Source organism: Mus caroli, chromosome 10 (genome assembly GCF_900094665.2).
Source record: "Mus caroli chromosome 10, CAROLI_EIJ_v1.1, whole genome shotgun sequence".
Taxonomy (NCBI): Eukaryota; Metazoa; Chordata; class Mammalia; order Rodentia; family Muridae; genus Mus; species Mus caroli.
This window is the reverse complement of record NC_034579.1, coordinates 26,333,418-26,356,139: the sequence shown is the minus strand read 5'-3', so window position 1 is coordinate 26,356,139 and position 22,722 is coordinate 26,333,418. Positions and strand designations below refer to the sequence as shown.

Genomic DNA, 22,722 nt, shown 5'->3' with positions numbered 1-22,722 from the left:
AAAAAAAAAAAGAGTTTGGGGACAAGATAGACAGACATAGTGTGATTGATGGTGATGGATAATTGGGGCAAAGGTGCTGGACTCGAGGATGACTTCTGAGAAATCTAGATTGGAACAGTTGAGTAGCTGATTTTCCTGTGTATATCTACATCCCCTTTTCTGCTTTTTCCTAAGAACCATCCACCATAAGGTCTCACTTTCCTCATTATTGTGAGTCTTCCAACTGCCTTGTCTGCTTCTGCACAGTCTCCTTCCATCTCTTTTCCTGGACAGCAGGCTAAAACATTTTTCGGAAAGGGAATAAATAATGAAAATCTAGTTTTTAAAGTGTTTTGGTGACTGTGGAGTTCAGAAATAAATGACAGCTTCTTGGATAACGCCTGCATCACCCTGATCTGTTCCTGGTATTATCACTAGGTGAAGTCGGTGCCACTTTGTCTTCTGTTCACTGCGCCTTAACTTTCAGTCTCCTTTCAGGTTCCAAAATGGACTCGCTTTTTCCATTTTCAGCTTCTTTACATAGAGTTCTGCCTTTGAATGTTTATAAAGTTTACATTATTCTGCAGCTCTTGGATAAGTGTCCTTTCCTTTCTATTCCCACGGGTTGCCAATTCATCCCACCATTTAACACCAGTGTGCTTGGAAGTGTGTCATTGATGTCTGTCTCCCACCAGGATCTGTGAACTCACAGACCTCCAGGCCTTTCCTCAATATATGCAAGTGTATATGGAACCGTTTAGTATATGTGGGACTGTTTATGTGGGACTGTTTGTTTAGTATATGTGGAAGTGTCTGGTATATATGGGACTGTCTAGTGTATATGGAACTGTTTAGTATTTATAGAACTGTTTAGTGATTATTTGGGGCCCCTCATATGAAATACAAATCATAATGAACAATATTTAAACATGTTAAGGAGGAGTAGGAAAAGGTAATTGGGGATAGCTAGAAATTTCCTGTTGGAAATAAACCAAATTTTACCATTAGTTTCCTCTTGAAGTCCGTGGAACAGACTATTTTAGTCCTATAATATCAAGTAGGCTTTATTTCCCGTGTAAAACAAACCAGAAGCAGCTGAAGTGGAAGACATACCACTTTTACTTTATTTAAGGAGGAGGTGAAGGAAAAGAATGGCAGACTTGCACAGGAAGACCAAAATTAGGGAAATTTTACCTAAGTGTTTTCAGCGAAGGATCTTCGCTTCCTTTCCAGTCTAAACAGTGTACCATATTGTTTGAGATGCACTATTAAAGATACATTCTTTCTATAATCCAAAATGTCCTTAGTTCTACTTACAATGGCATTTCCTGTGGTACTGCTTGATTTGTAGTTCCTTTTCTTGACAATTTATTTTCCTTTAAATTCCAGTACAAAGTTATAAGTACCTGAAACACTTTCTTTTTAATGTCCTTGAAGTTCTTTTTTAATGCTGCCTTTTTAATTTAGAGCTAAGTTATACAAAATTTACAATCACCTAGGTGTGATGAAGCTGTAACACCTTCATGCTGGAGGCAAAGGCAGGAAGGTGGAGATGAAGCTGTAACCCCTAGGCCATCTAGGCTGTAAATAGTGACACTGCCTCAGCTGTGCTGGAAGCAGTGCAGCACACACAGTTCACGTGACTGTGGGCAACTTTGTGTGCTTTTCCTTTCTCCTTCTACAGAAGGACTTGTTTTTCACCCAGATGAGTGGCACCACTTGAGAATCTTTGAAGTCTGTCCATCTTCCTAGCTCTGCATCATTCTCTGGATGAAACGGTGTGCATGCATCCTTGATAATCCTGTCTAGTGTGATCATCCTGGCCATAGGAGGGCTGTATGATGGAAGGTGTTCTGAACTGTTAAGACTTTCAGCAAATGAAGCAGGGTGCTCCTGATAGTCAGGTGTACAGTCTTCACAGCTAGAAACAGTTTTTGTCTACATCAGGAAATCCCATGAAGAACAACTATCTGCATTAGCCAGCAGAGGGTAGTGTGTGCATGAAAGTGAACCACTGGCTTGTGAGGCTCCTTTGGCAAGTGTGTTAGAATTCCTAGATGGCGTATGTGTACAATTAGCAATACTGATAGGACAGTGGTTACGAGGCTCTGTCTAAAAGCTGAGATCTAAAGTGTGTGCTACCATAACGTTGCTGTTCCACGAAGAATGTCCTTTAAATGTCAGGCTTCATTTTGAAGGACCCACTAATCTACCATGTGGGAAATTGACTGAGTCATCTATATGTGTTCACATAACGTCTCGTTTTTTAAAAGGACAGAAGAATAATGAGAAAAGCATTGAGCCTTTGATGTGTGACTTGGGCAGCAACCCCACAGTGCTGCTTCCCAGCTGTATGCCTTATGGCAGATCGTTCAAGCTCTTTCAATCTCTGTTTCCCTATCTCCAAAACACAGATGAAATGAATGCAGGAAAATTAAATAATTACCATAGACAAGACCCAGTTGGTAACAAATATAGTAGTTCTTTTATGAATGAACCCGTCTCTTTCTCTAACATTTACAATTGCCGATTGTCTTTGAAAGGAGAGAGGTGTGAGAGCTATTGGTTTCTGATGGTTTCTGTGTTTTCCTCCCGAGCTTAGTTACTGGCTGAGAAATGACAGGAAGCAATAGTGTTATCAGATGCAAGGTTTACTTAAGGAGGAGTTGATACGAGAGAGAGCTGCAAACTTCCAAGGGAAGGCAGTTGTTCATTTCTCTTTGACACACGCTCTTACCGACAGCGCTACTACTCCTAAAGTGGGCATTGTGGCCTTACTCTTCATCTCCACAGCTTTCACTTCTGTGGTTTCCCAGCTGTGACTTTTTACTTCATATGCATGCAATATTTCTGTTCATTAGAAATTTACAGAATTGTGGTTCTGCAATACATAAATGATAACCATGATTGATCTCCGTAGGTGGGTGTGGAACTGTTAGAAAAACCAAATATCAAAGACCTTGAGTGAATGAAGAAGGTCAAAGACTGTTGCTTGAGAGTACCCTTTCCCTTTCAGAGAAGCATGATGACCTTCAGGATACTGAGTGAAGCCTACCCCCCAGCTCTTCCTGATGGAGATGAGAGGCAGTGTGAACAGAGGAGAGTACGGTTTAAAATATGTAGAGCTGAATGTTATCACCCAAGTGTGAGCCTTAAGAGGAACTGAAAGACCTATGGGCGAGGAAAGAAAACAAATTGAATTTGCTGTTTGTTTTGAATTGTGGTGATGTCATTCTCTGTGGCATCTCTATGTGATGATAGATGTTCCATGAGGAACCTTTTTCTGTTAGGATATTCCCACAGAGGTGGGAATGTTAGCCAGAGTCCCTGAATGTTGGTTTACTTCAGAGCAAGACTTACTGCTGCCATGTCCTTGGCTGCCCAGGGAATTCGGAGCTTTGGGATTCTAGGAGTTTCTGTAATGTTGTATTTCACAGCTGGGGGATAGTTCGTTTTGAAAGTGGATATTTGAGCACAGGACTCATACATTTACTCAACACAGATTTCTCTCTGTTTCTCAGAATATGAAGAGAATGCATCTTTTCCCTGAGCACCTGACATTTTGACGGCTAATGATCCTATCAACTGTCTGCCGGCTATATACTTCTGCTGCCTTGTCTCTGTGGCATTGAGGAAAATACATCTTGCCCTTACTGCTCAGAGTTCTTTTTTATGAGCCTATATTGATTGCTCAAAATACTGGTGTGTCATTTTCAGCCATGCCTACAGTCAATTTGGTCACCTCTGGTTCTGTGTCAAGAGTTTGCCTCATTCTTCTCCTTTAGTTCAGTGATAATCTATTTGCCAAGCTATCTCTTTGCTCCATGAAAGAAACCCGTTTTCCACAATGTTTGGCTCTTATCTTCTCCCTCCTTGATGGATTCATATTAGAAGCTGGGATGAGAGAGGGGCACTGCCTGGCACTGTGGCATTCTGCATTTCTCTCTGCAAAGTCCTCACCACAGGTGCAGTAAGGTGTTCCTGCAGGTAACTGTGGTGTATTTTGAGAGGTCCTATGTGACTATGGAAGCCATAAGGAGAATAGTGGGCAGAAAGGCAGAGCTAGGAGGGAGTTGCAGCCAGTGTTTGACTCTTGTGCCAAAGAAGAAAACAAGACTCGAGCCGGGCGTGGTGGTGCACACCTTTAATCCCAGCACTCAGGAGGCACAGGCAGGTGGATTTCTGAGTTCGAGGCCAGCCTGGTCTACAAAGTGAGTTCCAGGACAGCCAAGGCTATACAGAGAAACCCTGTCTCAAAAAAACAAGAAAGCAAGACTCCATTCAGGGAAGTGCTATATGAATTTACAGTAAATTTCCAAAAGTCTATGTGTAGTTGAATGTGAATTTAAAGAAATACATAGGAAATGGAACTTTATTTCAACTTAGGTTTCTATTTCTACTTGAAATTGTTTGTGAGATTGTGAAACTAATGTTTCAGGTTTCTGTCAGTCCTCTCATCTAACCCAGAATGTGTGGGGCATTCTGACCCAGATCAACTCTTTCAATGCCCAGTGAGTAATCTGAGTTCCAGCCCTTATTTAGCTGTGAAGTCTATAGGCGTGGAACTCCCTAGTCACCCCGTATGTGCATCTCTTGTGTTGGAATCTCTTGTGCTGATGGAATGTGGACACAGTTTGAAGTTTTGTGTAACTTCATGACATTACAAACTGCCACAGTTTCTTGGTGTATACCTTCTTTCTTGACTAGAAGCTCCTTTGGTATTATCCACAGCCCAGATGATTTCAGGGAATGTCGAGATAGTTGTAGGCTGACCATGTTCCTTCTCTTTGCCCAGTGAGGTGAAGTAATGTCACTTGGAATTCCCAAGTGTGATGCAGATGTAGGGTGTGTATTCATACTGTATAGCCAAGCAAATGTATTGTGACTTGCTTAGAGAATGACTAGTATGGTTACAAGAGGTTTATAAAAGAAATAACTTACATGTCTTTATATTTTGTATTTTCTATCCTTCCAGAACCGGGACAAGTATTCACACCTGCTCAGTGATCATTTTCTGCCGTACCAAGGACATAATTCTTTCCGTGAGAAATATTTTAGTGGTGTAACAAAAAGAATTGCCAAGGAAGAAAAATGCAGCCACGAGTGAAAACTCTGATGCTGACAATCAGGAAAGAAGAAGCGTTTTACAAAAAGGCTTTGGATGGGAATTTGTGCATATGATTTACAAAACCTGTGCTGATTTACAATTTTTATATAAATAACTGCTATTAATCAAAATTGGATAATTTCAAAATGGTCTTTGTTTTAGAGACTATTTTGATGTATATGTCTTTTGAGCCTTGTTAAGTGTCAGGGACTGATATGTATATAGAGACAAAGTGTTTATATTTTTACAAAGACAATATTGTATCTGCCACATACATGGTAGGTAATTAATAGTGATTTAGAACTTACTCATTTTGTAAAGTTGCTTGGTTTGACTTTTAGTTGCGACTGTTTTTCATTGACACCAATAAACTTTACTGGGAATTTCTAAAAATTATGTGGTACTCAGTATTTCTCATGGAGTGTTTAACCATAAATCCCATATTAGTCATAACAGTGGCCATACAGAGGCAAGGAAACCTAAGTGCTGAGAACTGTGGAGAATCCAACCCCAAGACCTCCACGAGGGCCCTTGTGCTTCTGAAGGTGTCTGCTCCTTGGATTTGCTCTTGCATTCCTAAAACTTGACTGTTGGTCATGTTAACTAACTACCTTCAATGTTTGGTTGAGAAAGTTACATTTAAAAGCAGGCAGGGCAGCTCAAGTCCTTGACGGCCACGCAAAGGCATTGAGTTTCATCAGTACTCACTGAGACAGAAGCTGTAGTTTTCTTGAAGGAAAAACTTTGCTGAGTCTATGTTATGTCCATCATAGAAATACCTTTTTTGCAAATCACTTTACCCATTAATTCTAGCTGCTAATAGCTTTCTGCTTTTGGTGGTACCTCAGTGAGGTGGCAGTAAATGGATACTTTCTTTCTAACCAGAGCCTATTTGATTTGTGTTGTTTTTGTTGTCGTCATTATTGTACTGTGACTGCTGGTTTTATGAACTCACTGTATTATCTTGCATGGCTTAGGAGCCACAAAATGACCAATGCTGTGCAGAGGTCAGGCATTTAGTTGTGCTCTCCTTGTCACGTGCACCTGATTTCAGCACATCTAAAGTCTTTCCTGTTTATTTGGGATGGTCTTTGTGGTACACTAGGGGAAATCTAAAAGTGTTCATGGGTAATGTATTTGTAGTATTCCTGTTATACGTGGTCTTACTTTAAGGTATTTGAGGATATGTGGGAATGGGTATTAAATCTCTAGCTGAAAAAATTGGAATGAGAGATATTTCGTTTAATCCATTTTTGTGGATTGTCTCAAAACTTAAACTAAATAAGTTCTAGAAATTCACAATATTTATACTCTCTCTGCCTACAAAAATGAATTCATAGTAAGAATAATCAAATTACTTTTATTATTATTAATTGAAATCTTTTGAGCATCAGGTTTTTTCCAGCTGTGAGGTTTATTTTCTTATTTTTTTATTAGTAAGTTCAGCTTCCCATTCCTGAAATGTCTCTCTGAGTTTAAACATATCTAATTGTTTTAAAGTTGAAACTTGTAAGTGATGAAGAAACTGTGGCTTCTAATCAATCTTTCTCTTAAGATATAAGGCTTCAGTGCTCTCTCTCTCTTTAAAATTTTTTTATTTTAAGCTGGGCAATGGTGGTACACAACTTGAATCTCAGCACTCAGGAGGCAGAAGCAGGTGGATGTCTTTGACTTTGAGGCCAGCCTGCTCTACAGAGAGATATCCAGTACAGACAGAGCTACAGGAAGAGAAACCCACTCTCAAAAACCCAAAATATTGCCCTCCAACTTTGTTACCTACAAAAAGAGCCTTTACTTCCTACAGAAGTTACAGAGCACGTTGTGTGGTAGATGAGCTTCTCTTCCTGCGCTTGCCGTAGGAATCTCTCCTGACAAGATGCCCATGGTCACAAAACCCCAGAGATTGAATTTTTATCCTGGAAGGGAACAGTAGGTGGTCTGTGGACTGGCCTACTTAATGTTTATAATAGGACAAAGTATATAATTTTATTTCTGGCGTATATTAAATAGCCATGAAACCCAGGTGGTTACCTCAGCGGAGTCTCATCAGAAGCACCCCCTTCCAGGCCATTTTTGTTGAGTAATCCTTTTTCCTGTGATAGCTGAGCAGAAATATTGGAGTAGGTAGTCTTGTTTTTCTTTTCTTTTCCTTTTGTTTTAGTTTAAAATCTGGTAAAATTTTCTCGATCTCTTCCTGCCTAGCATGAGTCTTTTTTGAGCCAATTTGCCACCAGTTTCCTTATGATTAACTCTTTAAATATGTGGACTGAGCAATAAAACAGTTTGAGGCTCAGCTCTGGGAGGTAACTCAGGACTTCTACTTCTTCTGCTTTGAGAAAACTCTGAAATCTTGAAATTTCCTGAACATGTTTAAAACAAATAGTGTTTCTAACTATAAGCTATGTTAAATTTGAGGCAGAAAAATTGTGCTATTTAATTTGATTGAAAATTTGAGTTTTGAGACATAGAAATATCTTTTAAGGTACTATGTTCTATACTCAATATACATTGAAAGCAGAGGGTAGACTTTGTTTTGACACCAGGAGATTAGATGTTAATATTCTATTCCCTAGACGCCAGTATAAGCAACTCTGTCCTTTGAATAAGGTGCCTTTGATGCTAGGCAGACTTCTAGCACAGTGTGCTGGAGATACCAAATACTTTTTATCGGAAGAATAAGTCTTTATTTATTTAAAGTTACAGGTGGCTGTTGGGAAAATTACTTTTCTGTGCCATTTTATTATATTTTTATATTATGTGTTTATGTATGTGTGTATATATGGTGTGTGCACATGTTATGTGTGGGTATGCATGGAGTTCAGGAGATCCTTGGGTATTGGTCCATATCTTCCAGTTTGCTTGAGATAGTCTACTTGTTTGTCCCATCATTTGTATGACAAACTGGCTGGCCTTGAATGTCCCCTGGCATCTCCTCTTATCTCCTCTCCTCTTAATTTAGGAGACCTGGGATTACACACAACTACTAAACTACCAAGCTTTATGTGGGTCCTGTGTATTTGAACTCTGGTCCTTACACTCTTTGGTAAGCACTTTACCCACAGAGTCTCTTCAAACTTCTAGTAGTTCTTACAGTTAAAAACAAACACAAAAAAACCTTTGTAGATAAAGCTGAGCATTCTGACATTTGGGGCACTGTAAGGGAGGAATGGAGGCAGTGTTAGCAAGGAAACAATTGACCTTATTGCTGTCCTTTCTAACCAAAAGAGAATAAATTACACCAAAATGAAAACCTTGACACTCTTTTTTCTTTTTTCAACAGTATGGTTTTGCTCCATTGCAAAGACACTTAGAAAATTAAACATTTGCATGAGGCTTTTCCCCCTTAGGATTGTACTCATAGAGTAGGGAGGTTCATTTTCAACTCCTCCCTCCCATTCCTCTCAGATATTTATCAAGTAATGTGATTTGTAATCCAAACAACAAAAAGTGCCTTAATCCAGAACATACACACAGTCACAAACGCACTGGACTCATGGTGTTTGTACTTTACTAAAACATTGACTTCTTCTCTAAAATAGTGCGGTTTGCACACATAAAGTCTAGAGTGTAGAATTGTAATGGAATGATAAACATATCTGTGATTCTATCTAGCCATAGAATCAGAGAAACAGCACATTCCTGTCTGTCCTTCGGGGTGAACACACTTACCTACTTTCCCCTTAAAAGAGGCCTGCCTCAGGACGCACATATGTTTCCTTCTGTGCGAAAAGCACATTGACATTTACACATAATTGAAGCCAACCTGGAATTTGGCTCTTATCCCTTTGTTCGTAAGGCATTGTCCACAGTCTCTTAAGAGGATGGAGTTTAGTTCTTATGGTAGTTGCTTAAGAATCAAGAGTCATAGAACAAAATGGAGCTTCATATACATTGTTATGATATACCAGCTTCCTTTATTCTGCTACCCCAGTTTCTTGGGATATTGGTGTGTGCTTGGTTTATTTTTGTTGTAAAATTTGAATGTTCTTACTAGGTTAATTATGCTGTAGCCTTGTTAGATTGAATTACCTGAAAGGGATCTACATAGACATTTTAGTCTATGACTTTAGAATCTCTCCTTTAGTCAAACCTCCTCAACCTTACTAAAGGTTTATCGGAAAAACTCCAGTTTGACTAACATTGGATGTTAACCATGAAGAGCTGGCCTATGTGTGAAGTTAGGTAAATTAAAAGGAAAAAAAAAAAAGAGAAAAGTGGAAACATCAAAGGTACTTCAGATTTTGGCATTGTGCTTTGAAAGCCGTAGAAGATGTACATTTCTTGAAGCGGGTCAAAATGGTCAGAATTGAAGTGAGTGAAGGCTAAAATCTGTAAGCCCATTAATGTTGGTAGAACCCACATAACTACACAAACAACTGTCCTAGTATTTTTGAGGCTGAGACAGGAGGATCGAGGGTTTGAGGTCAGCTTGGGGTCATAGTAGACTGAATGATTCACCACAAAATGGAGTTCATTTAGTAGAATAACAAGTTGGCATGCAGGGGTCAGGGAGCAATGTGGGTTTGTTGTTATTTACATTTTTCTGTAACATACACTTATTGAAAAGCAATTTTCCACAGAAATTTTACATTCTTGGTGTCTTTCTAAGTGAGGTACTGGGAACCTGAACCATAGTGAGCTGTGAGTCGAGAAGAGAGGGTTTTTTTCTTCAAGTTCCATCTATAACTCACAGACAAAAGTCAAGTATGTATCAAGTCTTGGAAAATAGTGGCTTCTCTCCAGAGTAGAAGCACCCTTGATTTAAAAATAAAACAACAACAACAAATGATTAATCTAAGTGTAGTGGGTGTCAACTTGACACAAGCTGAAGTTATCACAGAGAAAGGAGCCTCCCTTGAGGAAATGCCTCCATGAGATTCAGCTATAAGGCATTTTCTCAATTAGTGATCAAGAGGGAAGGGCCCAACCCATTGTGAGTGGCACCATCCCTGGTCTGGTAGTCCTGAGTTCTATAAGCAAGCTGAGCAAGCCAAGGGAAGCAAGCCAGTAAGCAGCAGCACCCTTTATGGCCTCAGCATTAGTTCTTGCCTCCTATATGAGTTCCAGGCCTGACTTCCTTTGGTGATGAACAGCAGTGTGGAATTGTAAGCTGAATAAACCCATTCCTCCCTAACTTGCTTCTTAGTCATGATGTTTTGTGCAGGGATAGAAACCTTGACTAAGACACTAAGTTCACAACTACCTATTTGAACCCGTTGAGCCTCCCACCTTAATATTACGCTGATAATTATGCTGCTTGCTGGACATGCATTACAAATTCTTTGTATGTGACATAAGAGGCTTATATCTTCTGCCAGTGTCTGAAATAGAATGTTAACTTACTGGACTTCAAAAACATCTCAAACCCTTTGTATAGTTCTTGACAGTTGAATAATGAGGCTAGGAAGGCCTCATTTCCTTTCTAAGAGTTGCCATGGTCATAGTGTCTCTTCACAGCAATGGAAACCCTAAGACAAAAAAGTGGGCTAATAAGTGCATGTCAAATATCCAGAAGTAACCTCAGAACCCCAAGACCTAAGTGGTTTCCATTTCTTTGCAGTTCATTTTCTGTGGTTGGGTTTGGTGTGATGTGGCCTTGGTAATTTCCTCAGTGGTCTGGCTAGTTCCAGGTCCGTTCCACGGACAAGATAAAATCTGAGTGGGCTGAAAGTCCACACACACACAGTAAGCACAAAAAGGAAAAGGTTATGATCTAGGAGGCAGAAACTAGGTGAATTGTTAGTATTCTGGGTATCTTCCCTAGCAGATAAAGTAGCAGGGTGCACATGGCTCTTTAAGGAAGCATGGAACAGCTGGGTTCTGTATGGCTGAGCCCTAAAAGAAAGAGCCAGAGATGTAAGTATAAGTTGCATGTTTTTCTTCCCTATGGGTTCTTGCTTTGGCCTCCTAGGGAGATATCCTGGAAACAAACTCCTGGGAGAAGTAGGAGGGGGATTTATTCTGTTAGTAGGCACCTCAGTTCACCATCTCTCCTGGGTTTGAGACCGAACAGTCTGCTTCTGTTCTTCATGGACTTTACAGTGTCATGGAAGGTGGGGTAGCAGAGAATGAGAAATTGACCCAAAGTATAAGTTCTCACAGCCCCACTACCTTAGGAGGCTGCTCTGCTTTTCTGCCTCAAGCAGGTAAGAGCTCAGTAGACTTTGCCCTCTGTAATGGAGTAAAGCTGATGATTAAAATGAATCCCTTAAATCAAAAAGGTTCACTGCACTAAAGTGTATGTCATCATATGTTTCTGCATATATATAATATATATATATATATATATATATATATATATATATATATATATATATATAATCAATGACCATGACCATATGTACTCAGATGGGGAACCCTGGAAGGAAAGAGACGTTCCTTCAATAGGCAGAACTCCAGATTGTTCTCACAGCCCTGGCCAGTGACCTCCTCAGTAGTCTAGTGGTGCTTCTATTTAGTGTTTGAATGTTTCTGTGAGGTATGACTTGATCTGCCATTCAGAAAGCTACCTTGAAAGATTTAATGGCACCGTGTGACTTCTAACAGTAAGAACAGATGTAGATGCTATAGAGATCCATACCCTGAAGAGACTTAACTAGAATCTGTAATTTGGCCATCACCAACCAGATGTATCTATTCAATTACTAGGACTGGTCACTGGAGGAGACATGGCAACACACACACTGTTATAGACAGGACACAAAGTAGATTTTGTATTTTTGATGCAACAGATACCATTTGATACCAGACTTGAGTCCTGGTTGCCTTGTGGTGAGTGACACCAGGCTGCATGGGGAGTTCTCTCTCATGCTAATGGAAGATTGATTACTTCTAAACTTCCTCCTCAGAGCTATTGGTCTGTGTCACTGCTACTGACACCTTCTCAGATTACGTTGGTGTTGCTCCAGGCAGATCAGCCATACCACCTTGGCTCTTGAAACTAATTAATTTCATGTGCTTGGCCTTTTGGACCATTTTGTATGACAATGGTATATGTTTTACTGCAAAAACCACTCCACCATGGGCAGATAGTCAAGGTGTTTGATTGAGTTCTCATGTTCTTTGCTGTTCACAGGCATCTGAGATTTTTGAATTTTGTAAGTTTGCTGTTTGTTCTGTGTTTTCCCTGGCACAGTCCTTTCCCAAACCTTCTCATTAAGGCTCAGCCCATTGCCCCGAAAGTTATCGCTGAATAATGTAGTGGTTTTTTTCTTTTGTAAGACACTTATCTTTCAACTGATACATTGTTTATAGCTTGAGTTTCAAGCTGAAAGCTTTCCCTTAAACAATGGCCCAAGAGGGAATAGTGACAACTTGGTGGAAGAGAATTTCTTTCTCTGGCATGAGTCATTATTTCTACTGAAGCAAGAAAAATCAGTATTCTAGTTGCTTGGCCTTTAAACAAATTCTTTTAATGTATCCTGATGGGGTTATTCTTTCCCTATATCGGTTCAGCTGCCTCTGTTCCTTTAGGTCTTGGAAGCTTCTTACACGTTCATATTGCATCCTTATATTTTACATAGTTGAGAAATGATATATTTTTTGAACCCAGGTTTTCAGAGATCTTTCCCACAGCCTTAAGGGCTGTCCTGAAGGTCTCAGTGTTTACCATTCTGCGAGACATTAGCCACCCCCTTGCCTCCTGGTCTCCTGCTGCCTCTGATTATCATAGAGTCATTAACCTTGAAGGAGAGGACATTCAGAGAATGAGAAGATAAAGTAATACGCACACACAGACAAGCCCATGTGCAGCAACACTTGTGGAGTCCCAGACCCTTCTGACTCTGATAAGGTGGGAACTATGTAACTCCGTCTCTTACATGGCCAAGTTGAACTCAGCAAGATGGTGATTGCTAGATGAAGTGAAAAGATCTTGTATGGCTGTTCCTCTGTAAGTCTTAGGGTTCATTCTGTGGTATTTTTCTCCCTACATGATATATGTGCTTGGCAAAGGGATTGACATGATTGACTCATGAGACTGGATCAGGAGATTTCAAGTTTATTACAAGAAATGTATGCTCAGGTTACCAATGGGATGAAACTTTACTACAGCACTTGAAGTTGCTGAGGAAGTTGCTGAGGAGGCTAGCCTTGGGGCAATGCTTTTCTGACTGCCATGGATGGTGGGCAAACTCCATTCGTTATATAAATGAGTACTATATGATGGAGTCAGGGCTTAAACTATAAAGTTGTTACTGTGTCTAAGAAAAACCTGCTACTGAAATACACAGGCCACCAGTGTTTGGACTCAGGATATAGGGGGAAAAAAGTTTTCTTATTTCTATAAAGTTAAAACTATAACACCTATTCTTTCCTACTTAGAGTGTTATATAATAGGTTCTGGGCACCAACATAAAAATTATAGCGTTAGTCAAAATATGGGACAATTTTAATTAAGTGATTTCATCTTTTTTATTAAATGTGTTGGGCCAAAACCAATCTTAACTCTTCCTCCCATATTTATATCTCCATGTGCAGTTGGCAGAGTTCATGGCAGCATCTGTCCAGCCGTGGACTAGCCCAAAGCCTTTTCTGAACCTCCTACTAACTTGGATTAGAACTGACTAGTTAAAAGCTGCACACAGGGTTACTGCCAGAAATGTCACAAGGTCCTTTGACATTTAATTCTGTAGTCTTATCTTTGGGAGAAAAATAAATGAATAAACGTGCTTTTGATCTAGCATGCTAGCTTGATTTCTTGCTTAGCTTTTGAGAAACAGATCAAGAACTTTAAAACAACTCAACCTTGTTTTTTGTCTGAAATCTGGCTTTCAGAAGTTAAACAAAAGACCCTTCATGGTGATAAATAGGTCCCTAAGGGAAGAAGGAGGGGAAGACATGCTGTGCAATATTGGGAAAAAGACATGCCCCCTTCCAGTGGCTCATGGGCCCAGGAGGCTCAACCCCACAGCAAGGAATGTCACCTAACACGGTGGCTCCTAGGTAAGACCTGAAAGTCTATCAAAATGATCTCTCAGCAATGAGTAAGGCAGTCTGTCCTAATTGAGATTATATATAACCTGAAAACTAGACATGGGAAACAAATTAAAGTTGTGACTCCTTCCATAGAGCAAGTCCCTGGTGAACTAGAGTTGCAGCTAACTATGTTCAAGTGAGGTAGCGTGTAGCAACCATGTTTTTCTGACATTCAACATCCAGGCCTTTGCTAACCTTAGAGATAGGACTTTCCCTGAGGCTAGCCAATTCCTAAAGATTAGATTTACCTTCTTTACTGTGTCGTTCCTATGAACTCTATAACAGTCCACAACTCTCTGGACCTCTATTTCCCTGACTTAGTCACTCTATAGACAAATGCAAGGCATGAAGGGAGACTAACTACATCTCAGCATCTGCTAAAACTCTTTTTATTTTGTGTGTGTATATGTGTGTATGTGTATTCCCATATGTGTAGGCAGCTGTATGTCTGGACGTGCTTATGAAGTCCTGAAGTATCTTCCTTGACCATTCTTCACTTTATTTAATGAGGCTGGTCTCTCACCATACAGAGGGCTCACCAAATCTAGTTAGTCTAGCCAACCTGTAACCAGGATCACCCTTCTCTGCCTCTGGAGTGCTAGGATTATAGGGGGGTTGCCACACCGGTCAGGTTTTTACATAGGTTCTTTGAATCTAAATTATAGCCTTTATAGTTGCATGTCAAGTACTTTATCTATTGAGCTCTCTAGCCAATTCCCAAATTCTAAAATCTTTCTTTCCATCCTTCCTTTCTCCCTTCTTTTGTTCCTTCCTTCCTTCCTTCCTTCCTTCCTTNCTTCCTTCCTTCCTTCCTTCCTTCCTTCCTTCCTTCCTTCCTTCCTTCCTTCCTTCTTTCCTTCCTTTCATATTATCCCAAACAGGTTGATTGCTTCTCTGTGTGTCCAGGCCTGGCAACCTGACCCAACTTGCAAGACCTGTATATAATACATTGTCTTTCTGATGGCAACATTTTTCTGATCAATTGGCTAGGCCACACCTGATGGAGAATAAAACCTGTGTTTAAAAAGTGGGAGAGTATCAGGTCAAGAGAAGGTAGCACCTAAGAAGTGAAATTGCCAGTTAATGTGAGACAATACAGCCAGGAAGGAAGGGATTCTAGGCATAAGGAACAAGTGGTGTCTAGAAAAATACACTTAATTGTTAAGTAGTTGTGAGTTTGAAATTAAATGTGTTCATGAAGAGAAGAAATGAAGCAGAAGAAGCTACTCTGCCTGGATCATAAAAGATTTATACGCATGCTGTATATGTTATGTTAGTGGTGTGTAGGTAGATGCACCTGCATATGTATATATAGTTGATGTATATATCTATGTCTATGTTAGTGATGTTGACCTGGCAGAATCTAGAATGATACCTGTAGGGGTTTATCATTAATGGTTGAAGTGAGAACACTAGCTATCTGTGAGTGGTGGTGTCAGCTCCTTGCCAGGATCTTGTATTGTGTAATTGAACAAGAGAATTGAACAGCAGCCTCCATTTGTATGCCTTTTTGTCTGTGGGTGCAATATAACCACCCACTTCAAGCTCCTGCTGCCTTGATTTCCTCACCATGATAGACTATATGCTTGAACTGTTGGCTAAAACAAACCCTCTCTCTCTTAAGTTTCCTTAAGTCGGGATAGTTTTATCACAGGGACAGAAATGTAACCAAGAGATCCTGTTAAAAAATTTGTTCATAATTTGGGAAATTCACTCCCCACAGCATTCCTACCCTGTGGTATTGTCACAGCTCTTAGATAAACTTCGGCAGAATTGCCCAACTTCCATGTGGAAGACCTACTGCAGAGCAGTTGGTAGCTTTGTCGATGCTCCGAAGTCTGTTTCACCTTCTGTTTTAGATCACAGTTCATGATCTCTGCTGCACTGCGTGTGCCACATATGTAGAGATGCTTGAAGTAAAGCATTACCACCTTGTTGCTTCTGCGTAGCATCTGTAAAGTTCTCCTAGATTCTCAGTGTGACTGGCGAAGAGATTTCTTGAAGAATTGCAACAGAAACCTCCCTGACCCTGACTGACAGATACTTGCTCCAGAGCCAAGAAACAGTCTGGAATTGGCCTCCTGCAAGAAAGAAGGTGATTTTTATTGATTGTGCTCTTCACACAGAGCTGACAATCAATAAAGGCCTGTAGAAGAGCAAGCTGAGGAAAATGAAGATGGTGGCTTGCCAGCTCCTCTCTCCCTCTCCAGTGAAGAACACAAACACTGTCTCAGGGAGCTGCTTCTCCACTCCAAGACAAATGAGCTGTTGAAGTGTCAGGATTTTGAAATCCTGCTGATCTACATAAAGGGTATTTTACTGATCAGTCTCAAGTTATTTGTCATAAATGAAAAAATAGGCTGTGTTGCCCATTTTCCTACTTGGCCATGGGGACTATTGTTCTGGCTTCAGAGGCAATGGAGTCTTTCCTGAAAGAAAAAAAAAAATGCCTTGGGATTTTCTGCCTTTCTTCTCCCCAGGTCCTTCAAGGAGTCTATCAAGAACAGCTGAACTGTTTCTGGTCACTATATTTGGAAAACCTTCTCAACACCTTTACTGCTGAGGATGGGAGGGGCAGGGGAGAGCCCTCTTGTCCTTGTTGGCCCTGCTGTCTCCTTCAGGTTCCTCTTTCTGTTCCCCTTGCCTGGTTCTTCTCACCATTACTGTGTTGTCACCACATCCAACTCCCAAACCCAGGACCTAAGACTAAAAGGAACGCATATTTCTTAGACAGGTGAGGTACTTTTCTGTCTTAAAAACTACAGATGGGCAGTGGTGGTACATGCCTTTAATCCCAGCACTTGGGAAGCAGAAGCAGGCAGTTTGAGGCCAGCCTGGTCTACAGAGTGAGTTTCAGGACAGCCAGGGCTACACAGAGAAACAATGTCTCAGAAAAAAACAACAAACAAACAAACAAACAAAAAAACAAAACAAAAAACCCACAACAACAATTATTCTGGACTTTGTTAGTAGCACTTTTAAAAGCAAACAAGAAGCTTAGCAAGATGGCTCAGTGGTTTTGAGTACTCACTGTTCATATGAAGGTCCTAGGTTCAGTTCCCTCCACATAAGACCATTCACAAGTAATTGTAACTCTAGTTCCAGATGATTTCACACCCTCTACCCTCTGAAGGAACCTGTATGCATGTAATGCACACAAACTCACAAAGGCATACACATATACAAATACATAATAATAAGTAAATAAATGTAAAAAAAAAAGATTTTCTCATATTGCTCTCGAAATGGTGCACTGAATAAGTGTGGGAATGGAAAAGGAAGTTTAATATAAAATTTTCTTTTTGTGTACATTACTTCTCTTTAAACCGAAATCATTTTCTCTTAATGTTCCTTTAGTGCCTGTAAAATTCCACTACCATCTCTTCATGCTCCTTCAGTGTCCCATAAAGTTCTACAAGTCTCTTGAAATTTTAAGTTAAAATTTTGAATAGGCAATACATTTACATGGCTTAAGACTCAAAACAGTCCAAAAGTGGGCTTGGGGTAAAGAAAAAATTCATTTGCCTTTCCACCTCCCTGACCCAGTTGTCTGGAGAGAGTCACTGTTATACATGACTTAGCTCAATGTCAAATACTATCTAGCTCAAATATGAAGCTAAGATTGCAGCTCTCATGTAGAGCAATGGAAAGAACAAAGACAAAGACCGAGCTGACACATCCCTGTAGTTGTAAGCCGCCGAGGCCTACATGAACCAGGTATTCCTGAAAGGCTGGCTGGGGCTTAAAGAGAGATTAGAGGGCAAGAAAAGAATGAAGCCAAGACAAATTTTCTCTGATCGAGGCCTGAGAGTTTACTAAGAGACTGTGTTTATAAAGGGGGAAGGCCCATTCCCTCCCCCACCAACCCCCCAAGTCCATCCTTGGTACCCGGAGCCAGCGCACAATGTGGATTGACTCAAAGGTGTCTTAGCAGGCAGCAGGATCTCTGAGAAGAGCAGGGCACTTGACACATCAAAAGAAGCCAGCCAAGTCAGAAAGCTGCACCGCAGGTGGCCCCACCTCAGTGGCAGACAAGGTCTGCACCAGCCTGCTTCAGGCTGGGGGAGGCTACACATCCCAACACTCAACTCATCTCTTGTCTTATTTCTGTTACTTAACATTAGAATATTCTTCCCTTTGCTATCTTCTTTGGAATAAAAATCTCTAGAGAGCTGGGTGTTGATGGCCCACGTCTTTAATCCCAGCACTTAGAAGGCAGAGGGAGGAGGATCTCTGTGAGTTCAAGGCCAGCCTGAACTATAAAGCAAGTTACAGGATGGCCAGGGCTACACAGAGGAACACTGTCTTGGGTAGGGGGAGGGGAGAACAACTCATTACAGTTTATAAAGACCAAGGATGAGAAAACCCAAGTTCACCAGGCAAGAATCTGAGAAGGTAATTGTTCAAGATGTTTCCTAAGAAGCATTTTCATTAAATTTCAATGTTTCCACCACTGGAGGAGGCTGTAGGTTCTAACAGAGGAGGAGGAGGAGAAAAGCTTGGTTTGTTGTCTGTATGTTTTCAGATCTTTTCTGGGTTCTCCCACCGCCTCCCTTGGGAAGTGGGACCTTCACTTTTACCTAAGCAAAAGAAAGATAACTTTTCTGTAGCTGCCTGATCTGTTGTCACCTTTGGGGTCAACAGTGGTTTACTTCCTGGCTGCCTGATGCCTCCGTGGCTTGTAGAGTAGTTTCCCATCCACTAATGATAGGACCAAGGCGTGTGAGTTGGGAGAAAATACAGATCATTGTGGGGCTGATGTCACAGCGTCCTTGGGCAGAGCTGGTCATTTACTTCAGAGGATGTTGTACTTGGAGAAGGAATGCAGACCCTGTTAAGTGTGCACGTGTGAAGTGAACTGGTCTGATAGCCAGGGTCTGGAGCCCTAGTTATCCACAGGAGATAGGAAACAGGGGGTGAAGATAACAGAGACTCTCAGGTCTGCAGGCCTGCACCTGGCCTCAGAAACCCTGCTAGGGAAATAGAAGCTAGGACTATGCTGTGTTTTCACATATTTATCTTGCATGCTACAGTAATTACAGAAGGAATGGAGGCTTGTTTAATCAGTGAATTCTAGTGCAATTTCATCAAAGGAACCTTCAGCTTATGACATGTATAGTGTCCACCTTTTTGAAAGTGACAGCTGTATTATTTGCTGAGAAGCAATAAACTAATTTTGTGCAGTTTTTCTTTTACAAAGCAGGGGTTTCTGGGAGAGGTTCCCAGGTCTTTGCAGCTCTCCTCATTTCTTTCTTTCCCTCAGTCGCAGGGGCAAGGAAGGACTAGTGCTTCACAGATAACTGTTGGATTGTTTCTAGGGTCATCTTTTTGTTCCAATGATGTGCACTTAGTCCTAAATCTTGGATAATCCTTGAACTCCCTTTGTCTGCAGTGCTAGAGAATTGGACACTCTCTGGAGAGTGTATTTTGGTGAACTGCATATCTGTCTGGAGGCACCAATTCTATTAGCTGCTCTCTTTAGAAATCTTAGGAGATACTTTGAGTGTTCCATTAATTGAAAGGGATTTAGGTGGGTTTTGTTTTTTTTGTTTATTTGTTTTGCAAATGTTGAATTAAGTCTAAATTTTTTTTTTTTGAACACTGTAAATCTTAAAGTAATCCCACTGACTGGAGACCAGAGTAGCTTGCTGGATGTTTGTTTGTTTGTGTGTTTTGTTGTTTGTTTTTGTTTTTGTTTTTGAAGACAGGGTTTCTCTGAATAGCGCTGGCTGTTCCGGAACTCACTCTGTAAACCAGACTGGCCTTGAACTCAGAAATCCGCCTGCCTCTGCCTCCCATGTGCTGGGATTAAAGGCATGTGCCGCCACTGCCTGGCTTGCTGGATGTTTGATTTGTTGTAACTCAGCTGTTTGTCTCGTCTTTGGGTCCTCGACATGGAGACAATATGTTCTGAGGAAGACAGCAAATGAGAGAAGCCCCCTAACCCTTCAATTTATTCTCTAGGAGAGTATAATAATCTCCAGGCTGCTGGAGAGAAGGCTGCATTGTAAAGTGAGTGGTGTGCAAGCATGGGGACTTGGGTTTAGATCTTGAGGCGATTTCTCTGGGGAAAGAAATAGCCATTCCCAAAGTCCCAGCACCATTCAGTGCAACTGTGACAGAACACACACCAAATGAGGTCTTGCCATCCACAAAGATGGGGTTTCACTACTCACGGGGCATGGCTAGTCATCAATGGAGGTGATGATAAAGTCAGGGCTCCCTCTGGAAGGCACAGAATCAGTGAGTCTCAGAGTTTTGCCCTTTTTATCCTCTTCCTTTCTCTCTCTCTCTCTCTCTCTCTCTCTCTCTCTCTCTCTCTCTCTCTCTCTCTCTCTCTCTCATTTACATTCCAAATGTTATCCTCCTTCCTGTTTTCCCCTCTGCAAGCCCTCTATCCCATCTCCCTCGCCCCTGCTTCTATGAGGGTGCTCCCCCACTCCCCCACTCCAGCCTCACTGCCTAGCATTCCACTACACTGGGTCATCGAGCCTCCACAGGACCAAGCACCTCCCCTCCCACTGATGCTAGATAAGGCCATTCTCTGCTACATATGCAACTAGAGCCATGGATCCCTCCTTGTGTATTCTTTGGTTGATGCTTTAGTCCCTGGGCGCTCTGGGGGGCGGGGGGTGGGGTCTGGATGGTTAATACTGTTGGTTTTCCTATAGGGTTGCAAATTCCTTCAGCTCCTTCAGTCCTTCCCCTAACTCTTCCATTGGGGTCCCCATGCTCAGTCCGATGGTTGGCTGCGAGTATCTGCATCTGTATTGGTCAGGCTCTGGCATAGCCTCTCAGGGGACAGCCATACCAGGCTGTGGTCAGCAAGCACTTATTGTCATCAGCCATAGTGTCTGGGTTTGGTGTTTGCAGATGGGATGGATTCCTAGTTGGGGCAGTTTCTGGATGGCCTTTCCTTCCTTCTTTGCGCTCTCTTCCAACTCTGATAACAAACATTGCCTCTTGTGGAGGCCTGGGGGGACGTCAGTTTTTTTTAGAAATCCAAATCTAGCAGCAGTTTGAGAAGGAAACATTGGCCTCCTGCTGGCTTTCACATCAGAAGACAAACGCTTTGTCTATGAAGTATTTGTACTCAGAAACAGAATGAACTGCCCACTGTGTACTGTAGCAAGTGCTTTCAACTTCCTCACCCGACAAGTATTTCAAAAAGCTGCCATAGCACTAGTGGCTTTTTCTAACCTAAAATCCCGAAGAGTGGTGTAGTTGTAATGAAAATGGTTTAATATAAGTGAAGTGTCCCAGAGCTGCACAGTGGTGGGTGTGGATGGGTGGGTGGTGCACAGTCCATTGGTACTTTACTATTCAGTATGTCCTCTGTCAACCAGCATCATAAGCAACCACCTTTTGTTTGTAGACATTGGGAATCCTGGGCCCTTTGCCAGGCCTGCCTAATCAGAGCCTAGGTTTTAACAGGATCTGCAGATAAGATTTATATGGACTTTAAAATCTGAGAAGCGAGGTCCTAACCTCAAGTTAACCCTATGTTACTTATCTGCTAGCAGAGGGGAAAGATGACCGAGGTCATCAGCAGAGCTCTTAAAGTCTGTTATCAAGGTTAATCATTTGTTTATTTTAGCTAATATGGCTTACTTCCTCTACAGTATTTACTGTGCTTCTCAGAAAATCCTTGCTCTTAATTCATGGTTGTTCTTATTTCTCACTTTTTTGACAGTTCTCAGAATGAACTAAGTACTAATCCACCCGTTCTTTCAGCTGTCATTCTTGTCTTCAACTTGGAAATGACCCTGTCCTCTTCAGAACCTAGGGGTCATAGGACTGCCTGCCAAGGTCTGTTTCCCTCCAGTGGTGGGAGTGGCCATATTAGTGAAGTGTTGTTTTCTACTGAGATGTAAAGTCCCTGGGAGCTCACTTATTCTATCGAAATAGCTAAAAGGACCAAAGGCTGCATAGATCCAGGACTTCGGGGTTGTCATTATTAGATTCCAAACTCCAAAAGGCAGTTCACATGAGCCCTTGCTTACAGACACCATCTTTCCAAGGAGTTCTCTTATCGTGTCCTATTCCATATTCATACTGTGTATTTAATATATACACAATTATATATTATACATATATGCCTACAGAAGCCAAAGAACCTCTGGAAGCACACATCTGTAATCTCTGGATTTGTAAGGCTGAGGCAAGAGTATTTGTGTTCAAGGTCAATCTGTTCTAACATAATAGAGACCTTATGGCAAACAAAACCCAAAACAACAAAGAATCTCAGCTGAACAAAGCAGTGTAATACGGAAGCAAATGTGACTCCTGTTTGGAAAACTCACTGTTTCGTTATCCATTAGGAAGAAAAGCTATGAATCATGCCAGCTTTTCCATATTGCCTCAGCTTGGAGTCTTCTCCACATTCAGCTAGTAACAACGTGAAGGCACATCAACTCATAGTCCTGAGACAATTTACATTTAACCTCATCAAGTTTGTGTTTTAATTTTAGCCTTTAAACTTGTTGCTGGCATTCTTCAAGTACTTGTTGTATGTTCTAAGAGAGTTACAAGTTAGCAGTAGGACCAGAATAAGCACACACAGCGTATTAGTCTATTATATAAAATGTTGTGATATTTGCATGGGCCAGCCCACTTAATGACCATCAGAGGAGATTACTTAAATGACAAGCTCTACTTTA

General features: G+C 41.2%; 1 protein-coding gene across 4 annotated transcripts in view; it reads left to right on the top strand.

Annotated features, from left to right (window-relative positions):
* Positions 1-5,479, top strand: part of Trmt11 (tRNA methyltransferase 11 homolog) — a 77,284-nt gene extending 71,805 nt beyond the window's left edge. For 2 of the 4 annotated variants that reach the window (XM_029482680.1, XM_029482679.1), the window contains one exon: positions 2,996-3,482. In XM_029482680.1, the coding sequence (XP_029338540.1) occupies positions 2,996-3,145 (150 nt within the window). In that variant the 3' untranslated portion in view covers positions 3,146-3,482. Of the gene's footprint in view, positions 1-2,995; positions 3,483-4,954 lie in introns of those variants that run through there. The other 2 variants (XM_021174883.1, XM_021174882.2) reach the window with 2 other exon arrangements.
* The last annotated feature ends 17,243 nt before the right edge of the window (positions 5,480-22,722 follow it).